At 38.1% G+C, this 21,234-nt stretch overlaps 1 protein-coding gene across 1 annotated transcript in view; it reads right to left on the bottom strand.

Annotated features, from left to right (window-relative positions):
• LOC105696166 (inhibitory POU protein) overlaps positions 1 to 21,234 on the bottom strand; it is a 46,879-nt gene that overhangs the window by 13,442 nt on the left and 12,203 nt on the right. Inside the window, exon 2 of the mRNA XM_012418404.1 lies at positions 9,512 to 9,700. Within this exon, the coding sequence (XP_012273827.1) occupies positions 9,512 to 9,700 (189 nt within the window). The remainder of the gene's footprint in view (positions 1 to 9,511; positions 9,701 to 21,234) is intronic.

Here is a 21,234-nt window from a genome sequence, read left to right as displayed (position 1 = left end):
GTGTTTCACTTCACCTTAATAGTGTTTCTACCCCACTTTATGGGACTTTCGTCCCAATCGTATACAAAATATTATATTTCCGATATTCTAGCTTCATAATACTTCAGCCACTCTTTAAACATCGTACGGATGAACACTATTTAATAACTTATATTTGGAACATTCAGCTCTAGATTGTAGAATTAAATATTTTCTTGATCTTTCTTGTATGTTACCGTGTACTTATTACATGTCGTATAAATCTAGAAAGCCTAAAATGTAAACCAGGTAGCGGATAATTTTAATATGTACAGCTTTTTTCCAATAAAAGATAAGACTAATATTTTGTCTCCCACCATATATTTCATTGTGTACGTTAAGAGAATTATTTCCGGTGATCTTTTGATTCGGAAAATTAAGAGAAATAGTTTCTAGGGGACAATTTCGTGACGTTCCACGCTCGCCGATGTTACGAATTACTCTCTCGGCCGTGACACGTACATTTATTCCCACGAGATGAAGGGTCGCGTTGGGGTCATTCGTTTGCACAAAATTTTCAAAGAAAACAGAAAATGCTCCCAACGGCGAACATTATATTTCACATATCATTTGCTTTGCCGCATACGCGATCCGAATTTTTATTATTACCAATAACCCACTGAACACCAAACCTAACAGTTACGTAACTTAAAACTAACAAGTAACATAACGTTTGTTTTAATGTAACAACCTAACAGTTACATAACATAGAGCTAACTAGTTAGATGACATTTGTTACAATGCAGTAACTTAACAGTTACGTAACATGGAGCTAACAGGTTACATAACATTTGTTAGTATCATATTTACATAAATGTAGCGTAACTTTGTTACTCTTATCTTACATTATGTTACTGTCCTAATATTACTGTGTATATGCAGCACATATTTGTAACAAAAGAGAACTACATTGATGCTGTCATCCATTTTACTGCATCTTCGTCATCGTCATTGTCATAATTCATCGTCAAATGTCATAAGATTATTATATATCATATTTTGTTTACTACTCGTATGAAAAAAGTGATTTTAATTCGTACTCGCATACACATTATCAGTAACTGTTTGCTAGTCGAATGAAATCATAGTCTTTAAATAAAATCATGGTTTATGATTCATATAACTTCGTTTAAAGTCTGATTTATTATATAATACCTAATTATTACCAAGTGTCACAAAATGATACAAAATAAAAAATTTCATAATTCTTTATAAAATTGCATTATTTTTTATTAAATGTTTGAAAAATTAATATTATTTTAAGGTCACTGAACTTATAACACTGATATAACATGTTACATAACATGTTACCTTATTGAGGGGGAAATAATAAGAAACATCTAACTTCCATGTTACTTTTATGCTACATAACACGTTAGCTTCGAAGACGTAACATTTACATAACAGTTATATAACAGTGTTCAGTGGGAACGATTGAAGAAATTTTAAATCATATTTCAATCGCTTGCCCCTGAGAGCAGCAGCGTCGATAAGTATTCATAAGTGCGACGAGAATAGGGACAGTTCGATAAAAAGTGTCCATCCAATTTCCGACCAAGTCGTACTTAGAATTGTTGAATACCGCTACCGTGAATTCCGTTGGATTATTCTGAAAACTCGTTTTCGAAGCTACATTTATTATAATTACACGATTTCTACGGAATATAAGAAATAAAGTAACTTTGGGTAATAAGGCCCATGCTTATTTTTAACCATATTGCAAAAGTGCAATATTCGTGGCTCTCTCTGCAAGTTAGGAGAACAAAGAAGAGTACATCAGGGGTATTGCCAGGGCTCCGAAGGAGCTCAGGGTAAACTGAGATCGATAAGAAATATTTCCGAGGGCATTTTATAAAATTTGGCTGCAGCGTTCAAGTTGTTTATCACAAAGTTTTGTGAAGTGCCGTTCCGTCTAGCAGATATGTAGTACCTTATACTTTTCTCTATGTGCCATCGTATTAGTTACGTTGAGGCAACCTTGAACGAGGCAATTACGTTGCGCCGTATGAGGAATAAGGACCGACATACGGCAACATAGCGCAATCAAAGATCTTTCTCAAAAAGGAGGCGAAACTATGATTAGTTGCAGTAAATACAACGTCACGACAAAAATTGAGCAAAATACCTTAAGGGCGCTCACCACTCTAGCGATTTTGCAGGGCCTCACGGGGACAACGATTCCGNTATCGGGTCGCGAGATATCTCGTCAAAAGCGTTGATCGGCCAGTATCGGGTCGCGAGATATCTCGTCCAAGGTAACGAAAGGGTTAACAATGACGGAGTTGAAATATTTCACCAGAGGCAATAAATCCGCTGGTCAAAGAAGGACGGGCAAGAAGTTTGGTCCTTGGAAGTAGTTCCCCGGAGGTGAGCCCGAATGATTCGAGCGATCGGTGGTGGACGCCACCGGAGCGAGGGCGGCGCCGGGAGCAAGGGGAGCAAGGGGAGCAAGGGGAGCAAGGGGTGCAAGGGGTGCAAGGGGTGAGGCGGCATTCGGGCCGAGCCCCAGAGACTCCTGCAATATTTCATCATTACGCCGACACCGAGGGTAGGGTTAGCCACTCCCGCTCTCCCATACGAAACTCGTTACACGCGTCCGTGGACGTAACGCGCAACGCCTGGGGTCCGGGGACCACCACGACCGCGGACAAGCCACGTTATTGAATTCGTCACCGTCGCGAATAAAAACGGAGTTTATGCGCCACTTACTGCCCGGCCATCTGTGAGTCCGAACGATCCTGGGGTCCGAGACGCCCATTTAACGACCGACGAGGATGCTTACAAATAAACCCCCTTCCCGGGTCGTTCCCGCATCGAGTTAACCTGTCCTGTTGGGAAATCCTCGGGACACCGCTTCATGGGGAATTCGGTGAAAGTTACGTCACGTTCCGCCCTACGTCAACTTTGCAACTTGCAATTCATGGCTCTAGTTCCCAATGGAATTGCCTATCTTCAAATTTATGGGCATTATTTTCCCTAACTTTTCCATGGGATTTTCGTCGACGGTTGTTCGATTTAAGGTGGAGTGAAACCCCTTTCAAATCAGTCAATTCGAATACAACACTTTTTCTTAAGGGTATTAGACCAAACTGTCCGAAACTTTGACACATCACTCGTGATCATCTAAGAATTGTCCTGACACATTCAAAATTTGGATTTTTGGAAAAAATTTTTTAATTTAGCCCAGACCAGAACCAAAATGGCGTCGAGCTCTCATATTTCGATCAATATACAATTATCGAAGGCTCTGATATGAGAAACGAAAGGGTCAGGACAATTTTACGACAATTTAGAATACTCTGGTAATCGATAAACTCGCATTTTAACGGGATAAGGGCAAAAAAAGTGTTGTATGCCCTTCTATGCTAAAACCATGAGAATACGAGGTCTCATAGTGAAAATTTAATTCACCTGGAAATCACAGATGGCGTAGGGGGCCCTCTGCAGTCAATTAGGGCCCCAGAAAGCATGAATCCGGAGGATTTCGGGAGTTTTACTTCGATTTCTTGATATTTATTGTACGAAAACGACAGGTGGAGTATGCCATTTTGTACAATGTGGAATATAATTCGACACAGCTGTCAATATAAAAACGAACGTCGGCAACGTAGGCATTTAGAAAAATCTTCTTTATCGTCGTCGAGCAAGTTCCTCGACGTGTTTCACTTCACCTTAACGAATGTTAGACATTTTCTGAACTTTCGGGGAAGAGTCGTCAGAGATAATTCCGAAAATTATCCTTGAGAAACGCGTCCTCGTACGAAGGGAAGAACTAAAACCGTTTTTGCATGATCGTTCTTTTGCTGATTGCTCCCGCTAACGTTGGCAAACATTTGTCTCGCCGTTTGCTCTTTTCCGGGCGATCAATCGTGAAGTAATTTATTTTTTTGTAGAAATGTATCCCTTTTACAATGTGGACGTCATTTCCCGCCACAATATATTTCTGCCTGGACTCTGAAACGTGGATGGGGTCGCAGTCGCCCGTAGTGAATAACTCTTTTATCTAGTTTTATTTTTCTTTGCTTCAGTTTATTCGTATACAAACTACCAGAGTTACATTGTAAGATGTATGGCACCTTTAGTCCAGGGTGCTTTGCAATACCGCTGGTGGGCTTTTGTTTAAAAACTAATTGAAATTTCATTAACTGGGCTTGTATGTATATGCAGGGTAAAAACATTGATGTCGCCCCGCACGTCTTCATGACGGTTTTAGTAAGTAGTACATTGTGTTCAATCTCGTCGTGTTTAAACGTTACTAAAAAAACGGATTTGCAGGGGTCTGCTCTCCCTTGAAAAAATAATTTCTTCAATAATTTCAATTTCCCCATCAGCGATTCGACTGCAATAAGTAAAATTTATACGTTACTTTAATGGAAGGGTACCGAAATGGGAAATTTCAATTCCGAATTTTGAGGACGTACAGTACCGATGAATATACTATCTCTCATTTCAAAAAATCATATATTCTCTTTGACCACGTTATAGCTTAAAAATTGCTTTTAATTACTATCTCATTGGGTATGCGTACGTTCATGTGCAGGCATATTTTTATCTTTTGAAACTTTTGACTAAAAGGCTGTAACAGAATTCCCTTCAAAATATATGGGTAGAAATTAAAAAATAATAAGAGAAAACAGCACTTATCGTTATAAGTAAATTTTTTTTAAATTTTAATTGATGCTCGACTCTCGTTACAAAGATAATTACTCCATTCTTTTATTTAGAATTTATAATTTTAGTAGGTAAAATAGAAATTAAAAATGGAGGGTACCTTTCTAAATGAACTATGTTCCGTACAGTTTCCCCCCACGTGAAATAAAGATCATGACAATATTTAACTCTTTACCCGCCCTTAATTGCTCAACATCTAGATCTAGTAAACGTATCATAACTCTATTAAGTGTAGTATTAATATTTTCTAAACACAAGAAGTTCGAAATCAGTAAAAATCATTTTTATCCTGTGATCTTTTGGGCCGTCATTTCTTTTTTTGTTGCTTCATTTCGAGGAAAAAGACATTAATTCCAGTGACAGCATGTGTCGCCAAACCAAGTTTGAAATTTTCTTTTTATTTACTTATTTATAAAACTTCGAAACAATATATATATATTTAAGAATTAACTTGCGCTATTAACGTTAAAGCATTTTTCACGGAATATAATTTAAATATAACTACTGAACGTCATTTTCACCCAGAATATCAAAATGTACGACTTTATTCATGCGTTGAATATAGTGGAGATTTTTTTATTTATTACATTTATACACAACTCAAATTTTATTTCATTTTTAATTAAGGAAGCGTCAATTGAATTGGTTCATTATTTGCGTTAATGATTTAAAGTCCTTTATCTAATTCTAAGGGTCCTGTCAAGAAACTCGGTAGAGTTTCGAGCCAAATACATTTTTGAGCGAGAACTCACAGCGTCGTGTTCCGAGAGTTCCTAAAATTACTTTTTCCTAGACATCGAGAAACTCGGTTGAGTTTCGAGCCAAATTCATTTTTGAGCAAGAATCTAATAGCGTCGTGTGCTGAGAGAAACGCCCCCTGCGCGCTTGAGCTCGAACGAGATGCTACAGAGTTCTACACGCTAAGGATCGACATTTCAGGAGTGGGGTAAATGGGAGTCTACTCTCTACATTACTATTGAATAAGAAATAAACGTCTAATCAGCTAAAAAATTAAGTAAAAAATCAGGAATTTTTTAAAATTTACCTGACACCGATCGCCAGTACCTACCTGAAGATTTAGCATCGTAAAGTTTTTAAGTACTGTCAGAATCGTGGTTCTGTTATTATCATCGTCGTCGCCCCAGTCACAGGCTACTTTTTTCGCACGGACATGATAGGTGGACTGTCGTATAGTTTTTGGGCACCCAACATGCGACACCGCCTCGCGCGGAATGAAAAGGAACTATACCCATCCCAGCCTTAAACTCATTCAATTTTTATAGAAAAACGGTTTCCTGGTGTTCTTGAGACCGCCGAAGCTAAGTCCGATAATATAATTTCAATATTCAAAATGGCGCACCCAATATGGCAGACAAAAAATTTCAGACTGATTTGATTTTTATAAAAAAAAAAGATTTCTCTAGAATCTTGGAATCGCTGAATTCAAATATGACAACAGAGTGCGAATTTCAAAGTCAAAATGGCGGATCGAATATGCCAAATAATATATCATTCACATAATTGCAAAAATAACTCATATTGCTCCCTTCCCGTGAAAAGCTCAGATCAGCTATTTTTGCTAAATATAGTAGAACATTCATTCCATTAAAGTCTCAGCTAAAATCTTTTTGCCGAATGTCACAGTATATTTTGTTTCACGTATGTTGTATGTACAAGATTCTCTGCATCCTCTAACCGAAGACAAATATTGAAAACTATATCGAAACAAATAAAATACTTAGAAACTAAATTTGAAATGATATTTTATTTGGCGAGCACCAGAGGAATACTCCTAGCATATGATCATTTTGGTTCTCGACAAATAAAATAATATTTTCAAGTTTAGTTTCTCATTTTTTTATTTTTTTCAATATAGTTTTAATATTTGTCTTTGGTTTGAGGATGCAGAAAATTCTTGTACATACAACATACGTGAAACCAAATATACCGTGACATTGGCACACAAATTTTAGCTAAGATTTTAATGGAATGAATGTTTTACTATATCTGGCAAAAAAATAGCTGATTTGAGCTATTTTTGCAATTAATTGAATAAAGATAAATGTATTTGGCTAAATTTGTGTACACCAAAGGTGTTTTCAGGGGATCTATATTTACGGAAATTAATAGGAACGATTTGATTTAGCATAACAGAGAATGGAAATTAAATTTTTATTTCTGAAGCTCCTTGTATTATCAATTTAAAAGGAGATGTATCGTGCAGGAAAACTTAACGGCGTTCACCACCAAAGTGGGGACGATGACTTCCACCGCTAGATGGCATCAGCATCGAATTCGGTAGGAGGTAACCAAAACGTACTTTCTCGCTCGGATGAGGGAGACGCGACGCATAATGGGCGATGTTTGACAACGGGCGAAAAATGTGTGCGTATTTCGCACGTATAGGACTCACGCAACGGCTAGACGCCTCTGGACTAGGCGCCGAAACGTGTGTGACTCCTGGCCGCCCGCACACGTCAGTTTGACGCTCCGCCTAGAGTCAGCAACAGTTGCCAAGGAATGCCCAAATTTCTCGCGAGAAACTCGAAAATCCTGAAAAAGGTGCTCCACGGGGACAACGATTTTGAGCGTATTTCTCAACCGATTGATCTCAACGAGTGCTCGTTTTAAAGATAAAACGTTGACGTGTGTTTATATGGGAGCGATTTTCGATCGAGCACCTCCTTCCTAGATAAAAGGGCATTGAAATTATGTCGTTGCACTTTTTTATATGAAAATGACCACTTATCGAAAATCGCTCCCATATAAACACAGGTCAACATTTCATCTTCATTATAAGCACTCGTTAACGGCGTTCACCAGCAAAGTGGGAACGATGACTTCCACCGCTAGATGGCATCAGCATCGAATTCGGTGGGAGGTAACCAAAACGTACTTTCTCGCTCGAATGAGAAAGACGCGACGCATAACGGGCGATGTTTAACAACGGACGAAAAATGTGTGCGTATTTTGCACGTTTAGGACTCACGCAACGGCTAGACGCCTCTGGACTAGGCGCCGAAACGTGGGTGATACCCAGCCGCCTGCACACGCCAGTTTGACGCTCCGCCTAGAGTCGGCAACAGTTGCCAAGGAATGCCCAAATTCCTCGCGAGAAACTCGAAAATCCTGAAAAAGGTGCTCCACGGGGACAACGATTTTGAGCGTATTTCTCAACCGATCGAGCTCAACGAGTGCTCGTTTTAAAGATAAAACGTTGACGTGTGTTTACATGGGAGCGATTTTCGATCGAGCACCTCCTTCCTAGGTAAAAGGGCATTGAAATTATGTCGTTGCACTTTTTATATGAAAATGACCACTTATCGAAAATCGCTCCCATATAAACACAGGTCAACGTTTCATCTTCGATATGAGCACTCGTTAAGCTCGATCGGTTTAGAAATACGTTCGGAATCGTTGTCCCCGTGAGGCCCTGCAAAATCGCTAGAGCGGTGAGCGCCCTTAAACCTCATGATTGCGAGAACAATACTGTCCATTTAATACCTCCAGCAGGGGTGCTTACAAATAAATCGTCTTCCCTTCTAATGTTCATCGACTAGGCAGACACGTGTCGAGGAAACTTGTCTACCGGGAATTCGTTTATTCGATGTATTTCATATATTCACGAGAGACTCATACGAGAATCGCTCGAGTAATATTTAAATTTTCTTTATAAGAGCACTATAATACAGAAAACGTGTTGAAAAACATTACAAAAATGTAATTTCTTTGAATTAGTAAAGTTACCGATAAACCACCATTTGGAAGGAATAAATTTGTTAATAAGTAATTATCCGAGAAGATATTTTAAAAGTGTTATATGTTGAAAACAAAGTATAAAAATTAGCGTTTATTTTACACAGGCGGTATTATAAAGCGATAAAGTTGGATTGAATTTATTTGTGCCGGAATTACTTATATGAAGAGTTACTTATTACTTATATGAAGTTCCAGGGTGGCTGCAAGGATTCTTGTGAACTTAGAAATGTTTTACCCGCGACCGATTCACATCGGTTCAGCATCCGTTTCATGCAATTAGTCCAAAACGATACAATGTTTTCTAATGGAAGCGTTTCTATCATTTCGTATCAGCACCATGAGATGGTACCTATTTGTTCGAAATTTTTCTCTACGATCGTGGAGATACCTACCGCATGATCACAAAAGTAAATTCACATGATCTCGCAACGGAAGCCCTGAAGAAGAAAACCGTAAGGAAAGTTTCATTAATTCAGCATAAATTAAAAAGGATTTGGAGATGCGAGCATAGGCCCATCGTAATATAGGTCTAAATCAGCGGAACTCAATATGTTAATCCCTATACATACTTTAACACGAGATTTCTCGTTTGCATCTCTTTTCGCCGGTCTCAGAGTAACCTTACGGGAAATAATATGCGGTCATTTAAGTGTTAATATAAATGCATCAATTTCCCAGATTAGAAGAATGTAAAACTCGTCGAAATTATAAATTGCAACAAGTTATAAATTCTTGCATACAAGTACGGGTGAAGAACATTATGTTCCCCGGAAGCAATTACATCCCTATCAATAAACGGTCACAGTTTAAGTGATTAATTTCTCTGTCGACATTCCGTTGTTTTCTCGTGACTAATTTTTTCTTTTTCAATTTGTATGGAAATCATTAGGCAATTATTTGCGAAGCATAAGTCTCGACTTTGTACGTAAGAGAAGAAAAGAACGCCTAGCTTATGTTAAGGCACGCATCGTAATCTTCTACGCATTGGGGTTGGCGTACCGGGGTATATCAACTAGGGAATAAGATGTCATCAATGCAGACTCACAAAGAGGTGTGATTGTACCTGGTGATGTGGCCGATTGTTTGGGTGGGGGGCCGGCATGTGAGCACCGTGATGGTAAACCGAGACGGGATCATGCTTCAAAGGCATCGGGGTGCCCGCGTTATGTTTCCCCAAATCCGCGGCTAAAGCTTCCGCCCTCGAGAGTAATCCATCCTGTAGGCCGCCGTTTAAACCGCCGAAAAGGTCGCCCTGAAACAACAAGCAAACGTTTTCCTACAGTCGTTCAACGTCATCGAATCGATTAGATATAGATATCCACATGGAAACGGAACATGGCCTGCTCCTGTTGATGGTGTCCCGGTGAATGACGCTCGACACGGAGAACATGAAATCATTAAGGTGAAGTGAAACACGTCGAGGAACTTGATCAACGTCCATAAAGATTTTTCTAAATGCCTACGTTGCCGACGTTGGTTTTTATATTGACAGCTGTGTCGAATTATATTGGGTATTGTACCAAATGGCATACTCCACCTGTCGTTTTCGTACAATAATTATAAAGAAATCGAAGTAAAACTCCAGAAACCCTCTGGATTCGTGCTTTCTGGAGTCCTAATTGACTGCAGAGGCATCCCCTGCGCCATCTGTGATTTCCAGGTCAATTAAATGTTTACTTCGAGACCTCGTATTACCATCCTTTTAGCATAGAAGCGCATACAACACGTTTTTTGCCTTTATCCCGTTCAAATGCGAGTTTATCGACTACCAGTCTTCTTTGCACTGCACGCTAGAAGACGAACAGCTCCTAGTAGTTCTGATTAATTGTTTTTATACCAGACTTCTACTGGGATAAAGCGTGCGGAGGGATGCAGCTTCGCGTTACGTTGTTCTAGTTGAGAATCGAGGACTTCCTTCGTTCGTTGTAAAAAGCAGAGTGTCCTTTTTGGAGACACGCAAGGACTCGCGGTACCTCAGAAAATGTTGCCGCGTTGTGGAAGGGATACACATTTGTTCTAAATTTTACGTGATTGGTTCGTTGGCGGAGATGCCCAAAAAATCGCCTCCCACGACCTCGGCAGCGAGGGTAGCAAAAGGGTAGCCAGATCGAGTACAGCCTGACCATGCCTTTGTAAGATCACGTACCGTCCGAGGGTATTCTTTATGGTCTTGTTTACCCAACCCTTTGCGAAAGTTCGGTTTCTTCGCACAAAGGCAAACAACATTTGGCGGCCAAATGCACACCGTGAGAACGCGGAAAAAGTCAAAATTCCTAGGATGGTACGAGGTCTCGTGAAGTTGTAACTATGTACTCTAATTACTACAAGCATTTTTCTTACGAACGTAACAACCAGAGTGTTCTATATTGTCGTAAAATTGTCCTGACCCTTTTGATTCTCACATCGGAGCCTTCGATAATTGTATGTTGATCGAAATATTAGAGCTCGACGCCATTTTGGTTCTGGTCTGGGCTAAGTTAACAAATTTTTTCAAAAAATCCAAATTTTGAATGTGTCACGACAAAAGAACAGATGATCACGAGTCATGTGTCAAAGTTTCGAACCGTTTGGTCCAATACCCTTAAAAAAAAGTGTTGTATTCGAATCGACTGATTTGAAGGGGGTTTCACTTCACCTTAAGTTGTTCTTCTTGTAGGTCTGTCATCAAAGATACGGAGTACGCAACGATTCCTCGTAATCATATAAAATGGAATCAGTTACCGTTTGTCATTTTAACATTTTAACAATGGAATCAGTTACCGTATGTCATTTTAACATTTGCTGTAATCATATATGCTTTCTCAATGTATCCTGGCTATTTTCCAAAAGCATTTTATATCACACTATGCAATAAGATTTATAGTATACTTTTTTTCCAGGGAAAAGTAGCAAATATTACAAAACGGACATATGCCAATAGTTTGACATTTTGTTTAGTTATTGTAGCGATTTTTAACTTTTCTGGAGTCACGGAAAACTCGGTTATACGGAAAATGTTCACCGATCATAAAGGAAGGGTTATCCAGCCTTATGGCCTGTTTTGGTTATATGTTATGAAATATGTATAATATGTAATATAGTTGATATAGTAATGTTAAAGATGTCCATTCTTTTTATTCGCCAAGTTTTATCTAAGCGCGTTATAAATGTGCAGAAAAATATGCGAATCACGTGTAACAAGTTCGAAGAGCATGGTTAAACATTTTTTTCATTGAAATTTACGTAAGAATTAAAATTTCATTTTCGCCGACATATGCGCATGTAAAAATATCAGATCGTTGAGAGGAGGTGGGAACTTGAGAGAAATGCGACATCCGAAAATTTTCCAAAATAAGAGAAAGTACCCAAATAGAAATTCATGATCATCATACGATGAGGAAAATTGATATACAAATAATTTGCAAACCATTTGCTGCATGAAACGTCTGCGATATATGTGCGCATATTAAGCAATAAATATGAACAATAATTTGCGATAAATTCGTTACCCCGTGGCTCAAATATGAGCTACAGGCGCTGCAATTGTTTATCGGCAATACGTGAGATAAATTTAGCTGTACATATGAGCCGCTCAGTGCACACATCGACTAACTCCACTTTTTGAAAAATTTTAAATTTAAGTGTCAAAGCACTTGGTATAGTGATAACTTTTTATATTTATAATATCTTTCCTGATTAATAGAGTTTAACACCATTAAACGGCAAAATTTGTTTGGGCATTGAATAATAAGTAATTTATTTCAGAAGCCATTTTGATTAACTCCATCCTCTAATGTAAATCGTAGACGAATACCTGGCAGTATAGTATTATTGGATTATCTATTGCGGCCGTACATCGACGCTTTTTTTTTTTAAACAGCCGAAGATGCTTTCCCCCTTTCAACAATATGAGTAATAAAATCGCATCAGCAAACGGATAGAAAGAAGCGCAATGCAGACGGTAGTTAGTATAACAGTGATCTCTCACGCTGAATGTTACCGTATACTTCACCAATATTACACGGACTATATATTTTTTGGTCTTTTCAACATTACTCCCTGATTGTTTTTAAAGAACTAAATATTATACCGTTATAATCAAGATGAGTGAAACTAATAATAATGTGGATGTGGAAAGCAGGGATGATTCTTCAATACGATTTATCGGTAGAAAGTCTGCTGCAAGAAGACGTTTATCGTGTTTCTCGGATTCATCTGATTGCAACGGTACAAATTCCCCAACAAACACATCGATTGGGAGGAAAAGAAGTCGTAATCCTGATAAATGGGCACGAAATTTACAAAAGCATAACGGAACAAAAGGTTTGGCATACAGAAATAGGGGAGGAAATTTAATACCTGCAAAAACATTTGTCGATATAAAATGCAGACGATTATTTTTTGGCTATTCTTTCTTACTAATTTTATATACCGTTAGATGAAAACTATAACTGTATTTATGTATTCTATATTATATATTTGAAGTTATATTATAATAGGAATTTTAAAAAAGAATCTACATTACTTCCTCGCATTTCTCAACTTTTTGTTTTATGGAGTTAATCAATGTGTGCACTGAGCGGCTCATATGTAGATTAACATTGAGACATTGCATGTACTTAATTTTGTTTTATATTGAAGTATTTTTGGTTCGATATTGTGTCCTGCAGATACGAGTTCCAAATGTGGACTCATACGCGACACCCTTGAGGTTCATTTCATGATCTTTTATGAGACAAATTTGATGCAAATTTTGCATTACTTTGTCTATCTGGGTAGTGTATGAAATAACTGAAAAAAGAGAACTGACTCGACTCGATATTAAATTTTACAAATTAAATCCATCTTTCAAGTTAGTCAATGCTAATCGAAAATGGGTTTGAAGTAAACAAAATTGCGAATAGTAATTGTTTCACTTTAAGTACTTTAATCCTGACTTTTATTTAATACATTCAATGCTTCCATTTCAAAGACTTGAGCTTTGGTTCAAACATTTACTTCCAAATACAAAATATTAATTTTATAGGAGAGACCGGGGCAAATTGACCAAATTTGTAAATAATATTTAATTGTGACCGAGACAATGAAAATTTTCGAATATATTATACTCCGAAGTGTAGACCATACATTCAGGTACAATAATTGCAGTCCAAGTTTCTTTAATCTTTTACAAGAAATTAAAGAAAACGTTATTTACGCATACGGGGCAAGTTGACCTATTGGTTAGGGTAAATTAACCCGGCATGAGATCCACACGAAATTCACACAAAATTTAAAATAACAAAGTGCAGTAATTACAAATTTTTTTCTCATTACTAGTAGTAACAAAATATACATTTATAAATACGTAATAATTTATTTCTTAGATTTTTTCATGATTTGCTCAAGCAAAATAAAGGTGTTCTGAAAAGTTGTTAGAGCATATTTTTTACGTTGTAGTTGGCGGATAATCACAAACAGTCACAAATAATAACAATCGAAGGCGTATTGAAAAACGGTACATTATTTCATGAAAAAGTATACATAGTACGTGCTAACAGATGCTATTTTGGTATGTCATATTCTCAAAAAGACAGAAAGTCGTATACTTCACAAAAAAAATAAGGAAAAAAGGATTAAACAAATTTACTAATCATTGCAGTTTTAATGTTTTATTTGTAATAAATAAAGAACGTTTCAAACAAATATGTTATGTGTCAACAAAAGAGTGGGACACGATTAAGAATGTAAGGTGAAATCGAGAATGATGTTAAGTTATAAAATAAAAGTTGTTAAACATTGGTTAATTTACCCCGTAGGATAACTTGCCCCGGCCTCCCTTATATACTCGTAGATGTAAATTCTTTCGAGTAGAAGAGTAAATGTATTTGTAAAAATAAATAGAAAATGCGACTTTCTTCGGCTGGGAGAGCGCGTGGAGGGGCCGATTTGTGAATACTGCCGATTCCGCGGCTTGCGACCAACGCGTGCTAATTATATTGATTACTTTATTAACACATTCGCGACCGCTGACGTGAATTCACGTCTTTTCAAGTTCTATTCCTGGTTGCCACTGACGTGAATTCACGTCTTTTCAAGTTCTATTCCTGGTTGCCACTGACGTGAATTCACGTCTTTTCAAGTTCCATTCCTGGTTGTCACTGACATGAATTCACATCTTTTCAAGTTTCATTCCTGGTTGCCACTGACGTGAATTCACGTATTTTCAAGTTCTATTCCTGGTTGCCATTGACGTGAATTCACGTCTTTTCAAGTTCCATTCCTGGTTGTCACTGACATGAATTCACGTCTTTTCAAGTTCCATTCCTGGTTGCCACTGACGTGAATTCCCGTCTTTTCAAGTTCTATTCCTGGTTGCTACTGACGTGAATTCCCGTCTTTTCAAGTTCTATTCCTGGTTGCCACTGACGTGAATTCACGTCATTTTAAATTCTATTCCTGATTGCCGCTGACGTGAATTCACGTCATTTTAAATTCTATTCCTGGTTGCCGCTGACGTGAATTCACGTCATTTTAAATTCTATTCCTGATTGCCGCTGACGTGAGTCACGTCCATAACGATACACGATACAAGTTGGTGGCAACCAGTTTCAGAACTTCATTATTTTCGCCGGTACTCAGTATTTGAAACGGAAAAAATTTGCCGATCGCGAATGTGTTAATTATTTCTAGCAGGCTCGAAGGTAAACGGAGAGGGACAAAGTGCTAAGTACAGAAATTGGAGAGAGCTGCACCGCGTGAATGTTGTTTCGCTCATCATTATGACGAGTATGAATCAATTGTAAGTATCCATAACATATTAGTAGGTATGTTATAATTACCATGATCATATTTTTTTAATTGTATATTGTTATGAATTTCTTTACACACTCACGGTAAAGTACAATTTATTATAATAGTAATTTATACATTCGGGTTCTTCGTTGAGATCCAATGAGTTACAGTGTACGAGAAGAAATTTCGAAGGGCAAGAGACTTATTTAGATCGACGATTGCTTCACGAATGCCGCATTTTGTCTTTTGCGATTCCTTCGTTGAGTTTAGAACACTTTACGTGGTCAAATCTCAAGAAAGGAAAGGGGAAATAGGTTTTTACCGAAAAATGGCACCTAGGTCCAACGTCAACGTGAGAGCATCAGCGTGTAAACTTTTACGTAGGAAATCACATAACAATATACATATGTTACATGAAATACGTTGGTAAATTTATTATGTTGTTATTGCAGTCAAATGTTGCACAAATTGTATCAGGGAAGATAAAATATAGATGACGGTAAGAGAGGGACCAGAATTATTTTGTTATCATTATTGTAATATATCGAATGTTTTGATATCCGTATTTTAATCGTTAGTATCTGATAACTTTTGACGTTTACCGAGGATTAAAAATATACAAACAGAATTTATTTCATCTGGAAGATTTTATCAAACGGTTAAAATATTTTACGACCTTTACGTGAAAGAATCTGCAAGAAGCGAAGCAACAATCTGTTATCGTTCGATATTTAGCGTCTAAATTAATCTTTACCTCGGAAGGAACCTATGCTTCCAATTATTAGCAATACATATTGTTCGAAACATCTTAAATTACATAAGATGTTAAATACACTTTTGAGTTGTCGTTAAAGGACAAAAATGTTACATTTTATCAAATTAAAAATTCTTATAAGTCATCCCGTCGTTTTCCCAAGCTTCTTATTTAATACAAAATCCCAAGTCACTGTTAACAATACCAGCGTTGGGTATTCCAGACTCTTTCGTTCCTGTCTTTAGAATCTTACGGAAATGTTAATTGAATGAAGGATATAATTGGTTTCGGACGATCGAGGGAACCGATAAAAAAGATCGAAGACGGTGATCGATTGTATCGTATGCTCGAAGAATAATTGCGGCGGAGTAGATGTTGAGAGGGAGGAGGAGAAGAAGAAAAATATCATTAACCGGAGCTGGTTGGTTGGGGCGAGCGAAAGAGGGAGAGACAGAGAGAGAGAGGTGATTCCCTGTATTCATTATGAGCCGCATCGTTCTCGTCGCTCGATCAATATTTCATGCGGAAACCACCGTCGTGCTGCGGTGCTTCGATTATTTATGAATTTCCCGCTTTCTTTCTCAACTACACCGCGACCGACAGGTTGCTGAACCTTGGTCGCGATGTTCTTGCCGTTTCTTTTTCGTCTCTTTCAGCAATTTCATCTGGAATTAATTACAGAAGCGGGTCGACTTCACGGCCTGCACTGCCAATTAAGTCTTTAAGACCTTCAAAGTGAAATCATTGCCACTTGATTGATACATCTTTTAACAAAGGCTACCAGCACAGACCGTGCATTTATGAATCGAACGACATTTTTACTATCTTTATGCATTTTAAGGCTCGCGCACATTACAGATGGGGCGGGCCGCAGTGCATCGCAATATTCCGTCTATAATATGCGATGGTCCATATAAAATTCATGACATCGATTCTGGGCGGATTTTTGAAATGCGATGTGCCTCGGCATAATGTGTGCGAGCCTTTATACGTCATTAGCGTGCTTTTTGGTAATCTGCAGTGGATGCATTGGAAATGTTCTTTTTCAAAGATGTACGGGTGCTGACCCAGATGATATGAAAGTGGCATCGGAGGGGTCAATCGTTTATGAAATATCTTTATGTCGGGTGCTTCAAATCGTTTGAAAGTTTACTATGCGAATATGGACGCTCCGAGGGGGGTTTTAGCATGGAATTAGCACGTTCACAAGATTTATGTACAATGAATTGGTCACGATATAAACCAATAAAGCTACTCGGAATATACCCGTATACCACCTACATTCATTGTTTACAACCGATGTGTAAATGTTTATTGGTAAAAAGCAAAAAAACACGGATTCTTTATTTTTTGTGAGCAATCACATTTCGTAAGTGGAACTTAAGTAGGAGTGCTCGTTTATTACATATTACAAAAAAATGTCGCCTGAAGGGTAGTTCACCCCCTTGGGGGGGTGTAGCATTGCTGGACAATATTGTGCTTTCACCATCCTTATACGGAATACGTTTATACCAAGTTTCGTCAAAACCCCTCCACTACTTCTACGAAAATTATTATAAAAACTGAATTTTCGCCTAACTTTGGGGGGTTGTTTCACCCCTTAAATGTGGACCATTGCAGATATAAAAAAACACGTGTCTCTTAGATTTTTGGGTTCTTCAACATATATGGAAATCAATAAGATCGGGGGCGGACACTTGGGAATGTTTCCTTGTGAGTCTGATTTTCTAAAAAATGGAAAGTTGCATCGTCGATGCATTTTCTTCCCTTTTCTCTGTCGAGACGCAGGGAGGGATATACTTGGAATGCTGAATCCTGATTGGTAGGTTTTAGATATTTCTAAAGGGTTCGCTCCAAGGCGCAACGGACTGCCTCGAATCTTTGAGAAAGTCCGCGATGTCCGCTATCCGGACGATAACCTTTGGAAATGCATCGCCATGGAAGATCCTGAAGTGACCACGTCAAAACACCCTAGCCAAGGTCATAAATACCAAGTTACTCTTTCTCGAAAGCGTGTCTTGCCCTATCCATGTTCAAATATTGTCTAAATGTATCACTTCAATCAAATGATACAACGCTGTCTTCAACGTAAATATAAGTGTCGGTAACTTAGCGTGCCAACTTATGTTACCACTTGAATATCTAAAACGCCGTTTCCGCGAAAAAGATATAGATGAATTTTATTTATCGACGTCAATTAAATATTACGGGGTCTTTCGTATCATTTTAAGTCCTCCAAGCAGCGAACTCGCCCTACCGTGTCTAAAGAAGCTTCCCTTCAAGAAGGTATCTAGCAGTTAAGGTGAAGTGAAACACGTCAAGGAACTTGATCAACGTCGATAAAGAAGATTTTTCTAAATGCCTACGTTGCCGACGTTCGTTTTTATATTGACAGCTGGGTCGAATTATATTGTGTATTATACCAAATGGCATATTCCACCTGTCGTTTTCGTACAATAATTAGAAAGAAATCGAAGTAAAACTCCAGAAATCCTCTGGATTCATGCCTTCCGGGGCCCTAATTGACTGCAGAGGGACCCCCTGCGCCATCCGTGATTTCTAGGTAAATTAAATTTTCACTCCGAGACCTCGTATTCCCATCGTTTTAGCAAAGAAGCGCATACAACACTTTTTTTGCCTTTATCCCGTTCAAATGCGAGTTTATCGATTACCAGAGTGTTCTAAATTGTCGTAAAATTGTCCTGACCCTTTCGATTCTCATATCAGAGCCTTCGATAATTATATATCGATCGAAATATGAGAGCTCGACGCCATTTTGGTTCTGGTCTGGACTGAGTTAAAAAATTTGTCTGAAAAATCCAAATTTTGAATGTGTCAGAACAATTCTTAGATGAGCAGGAGTGATGTGTCAAAGTTTCGGACAGTTTGGTCTAATACCCTTAAAAAAACGTGTTGTATTCGAATCGACTGATTTGAAGGATGTTTCACTTCACCTTAACAGCAAGAAATTATCTATCTCGTAATGGGACTACAAGGCACGTCCTTCCAATGGAAAACAAATGAAATTATTCGTAGGGGAGTGAAACGAGTTATTAGCAATAAGTTTAGTTTATACTTGTACAGCACATGACGTTTACCATCGTGGATATTCGAAAGGAGAGATCTGCGGTCATCGCCAAGAAAGAGGAGCTTAGAGGAGCAGATGGAGGGCTTAATTTTTGAATTGTGCCCATTCGCCGGCAACCTCATGGAGATAGATGTAACACTTAGAGTAGGCGTTAACGGGGCGATAAATCCCGGCTGGTATTTGTCCCGTGGACGGAAGAGAGGCGGAAAATAAAGGTACTTTTCGGGCTTAAGGCGAGAGCGTTAACGGGATACATGGGGCGCCATTGCAAGGGGAGGAGACGAAGAGCTTAACCGACGCTTTCCCCTAGATGGAGGAAACCAGAAGCAACGGAGTTACCAACATTGGATACGGATTGCTCTCGTTAGAACGACCGGTTAGCACCCCGTTGTTTGGCAAACTTGTTGCTGCTTCCCCAGCCCCGTTAGCCAGGACTAATAGAGTCATTTTTTCGCCGTTGCCACGTTCTGACCCCAAGGCTAAACATGTCTCACGTCTCGGCCTGTTAAGGATTAGTCAATTACAATTGAATTACTACGCCCAAGCTCTCGGGGTGCTTCTCCATTTGTAACCCTGACCTTCCCGGGGTGGTTCTCGGAGTTTGCGGGAGTTCGTAAATCATGAGTCTACGCGAGAATGGTGACTGATGATCGCGGCAGATGATGCTACAATTTAATGAAAAATATCTGCCGATCTTTCTAGATCAACGTTCAAATCATGGCAATTAATGTTGGATCTTACTATTGAATTAAGTTTCACTTTGAATTTATGTCGATCGGTCGACAAGAGATTTGCTGATGAATTTAACAGAAAATGCTAGAATAGCAAGAATATTTCCAGCTTTTATTTCTGAACAGAAGATGGTAGTGCTCTTGAAAAGCTGTCCCCTTTGGAAAGCAATGCCGTTTAGAAAAGGACGACATTTTGTAGGAACTGACCAAGATAAGTAAGCAGTCAATATTTCAATATACATTGATTTGTTCTTTCATTTAGAATCTCGGATATAGTTTTTCATATACGTACAACATAAAGGTGTTTTTTCTATTACTTATCAGGAGTACCTAATAAACTCCGAGTTATAGAAATTCAAACTTCTTTAGAAATGGAAAGCTGTTTTAAGGTGAAGGGAAACACGCCGAGAAATTTGATCGATGTCGGTAGAAATGATTTTCCTAAACACCTACGTTCCCCATGTTCGTATTTATACCGACAGCTGTGTCGAATATATTAAGTATTGTCTTGAATAGCATACTCCATATACCTTTTCCGTACAATAATTGCAATGACATCGAAGTAAAACTCCAGAAATCCCCAGGATCCATGTTTTTCGATGCCCTAATTGACTGCAGAGTGCCATTCTGCGCCATCTGTGATTTCAGTGCTAACTAAATTTTGTCTCCGAGACGTCGCATTACCTTCGTTTCAGCATAGCAGCGCATAAGACGCTCTTTTTTACTTTATCCCATTCAATAGCGAGTTTCTCGATTACTAAAATGTTCTAAATTGTTGTTCAATTGTTCTGATACTTTCGTTTCTCACATAAGAGCCTTCAATAATGGTATATTTATCGAAATATAAGAGCTTGACGCCATTTTAAAAACTAAGCTAGAACGTAAACATTGTGCATAATAAAAAAGAGGTCCAATGCCAAGAAAGGGTTAATCGTTCTTCGAGATGAAACCCATCACCCTCCGCGGCATAACACTATGATCCACTGAGGTCGATGTGCAATATTCCCGAGTAAAATTTATACAATTTGATTGCACCGTTCAACCTTCCAGTCACAAAGTTTTGTGAAGTACCGCTGTTTCTATCAGGTATCTAATGCCTTATACCTTTCTCCACATATTGTCATGTTAATTTTGTTGAAAAGATTTATTGTTTTAGTAATCATTACCTAAAAATATAAATGAAAACTGAATTTTTAACGGCCGTACAGCAATTCCAGCTCGTACGTTCTAGGATGGTTAAGTAATAAAAAAATATTACATTCTCAATATACGATAAGGTCGATATTAATATTGAACGTTGATGTTTAAAGATTCATAATTTAAATTAATCGTATCATAAATTCATTAGATAAAATTACTCCAACTTATTATTATTTTTATGTTTAATATTCAATAAACCAAATGTGCAATTAAACATGTTATATTAACTTGTAGTTGACGTTCATTTTCTGATTAATATA

The sequence above is a fragment of the Orussus abietinus genome, unplaced genomic scaffold (genome assembly GCF_000612105.2).
Source record: "Orussus abietinus isolate OABI.00-Male unplaced genomic scaffold, Oabi_2.0 scaffold248, whole genome shotgun sequence".
NCBI classification, from domain to species: Eukaryota; Metazoa; Arthropoda; class Insecta; order Hymenoptera; family Orussidae; genus Orussus; species Orussus abietinus.
Note: the sequence above shows the minus strand (reverse complement) of the source record. Positions and strands in the feature narration are given on the sequence as shown.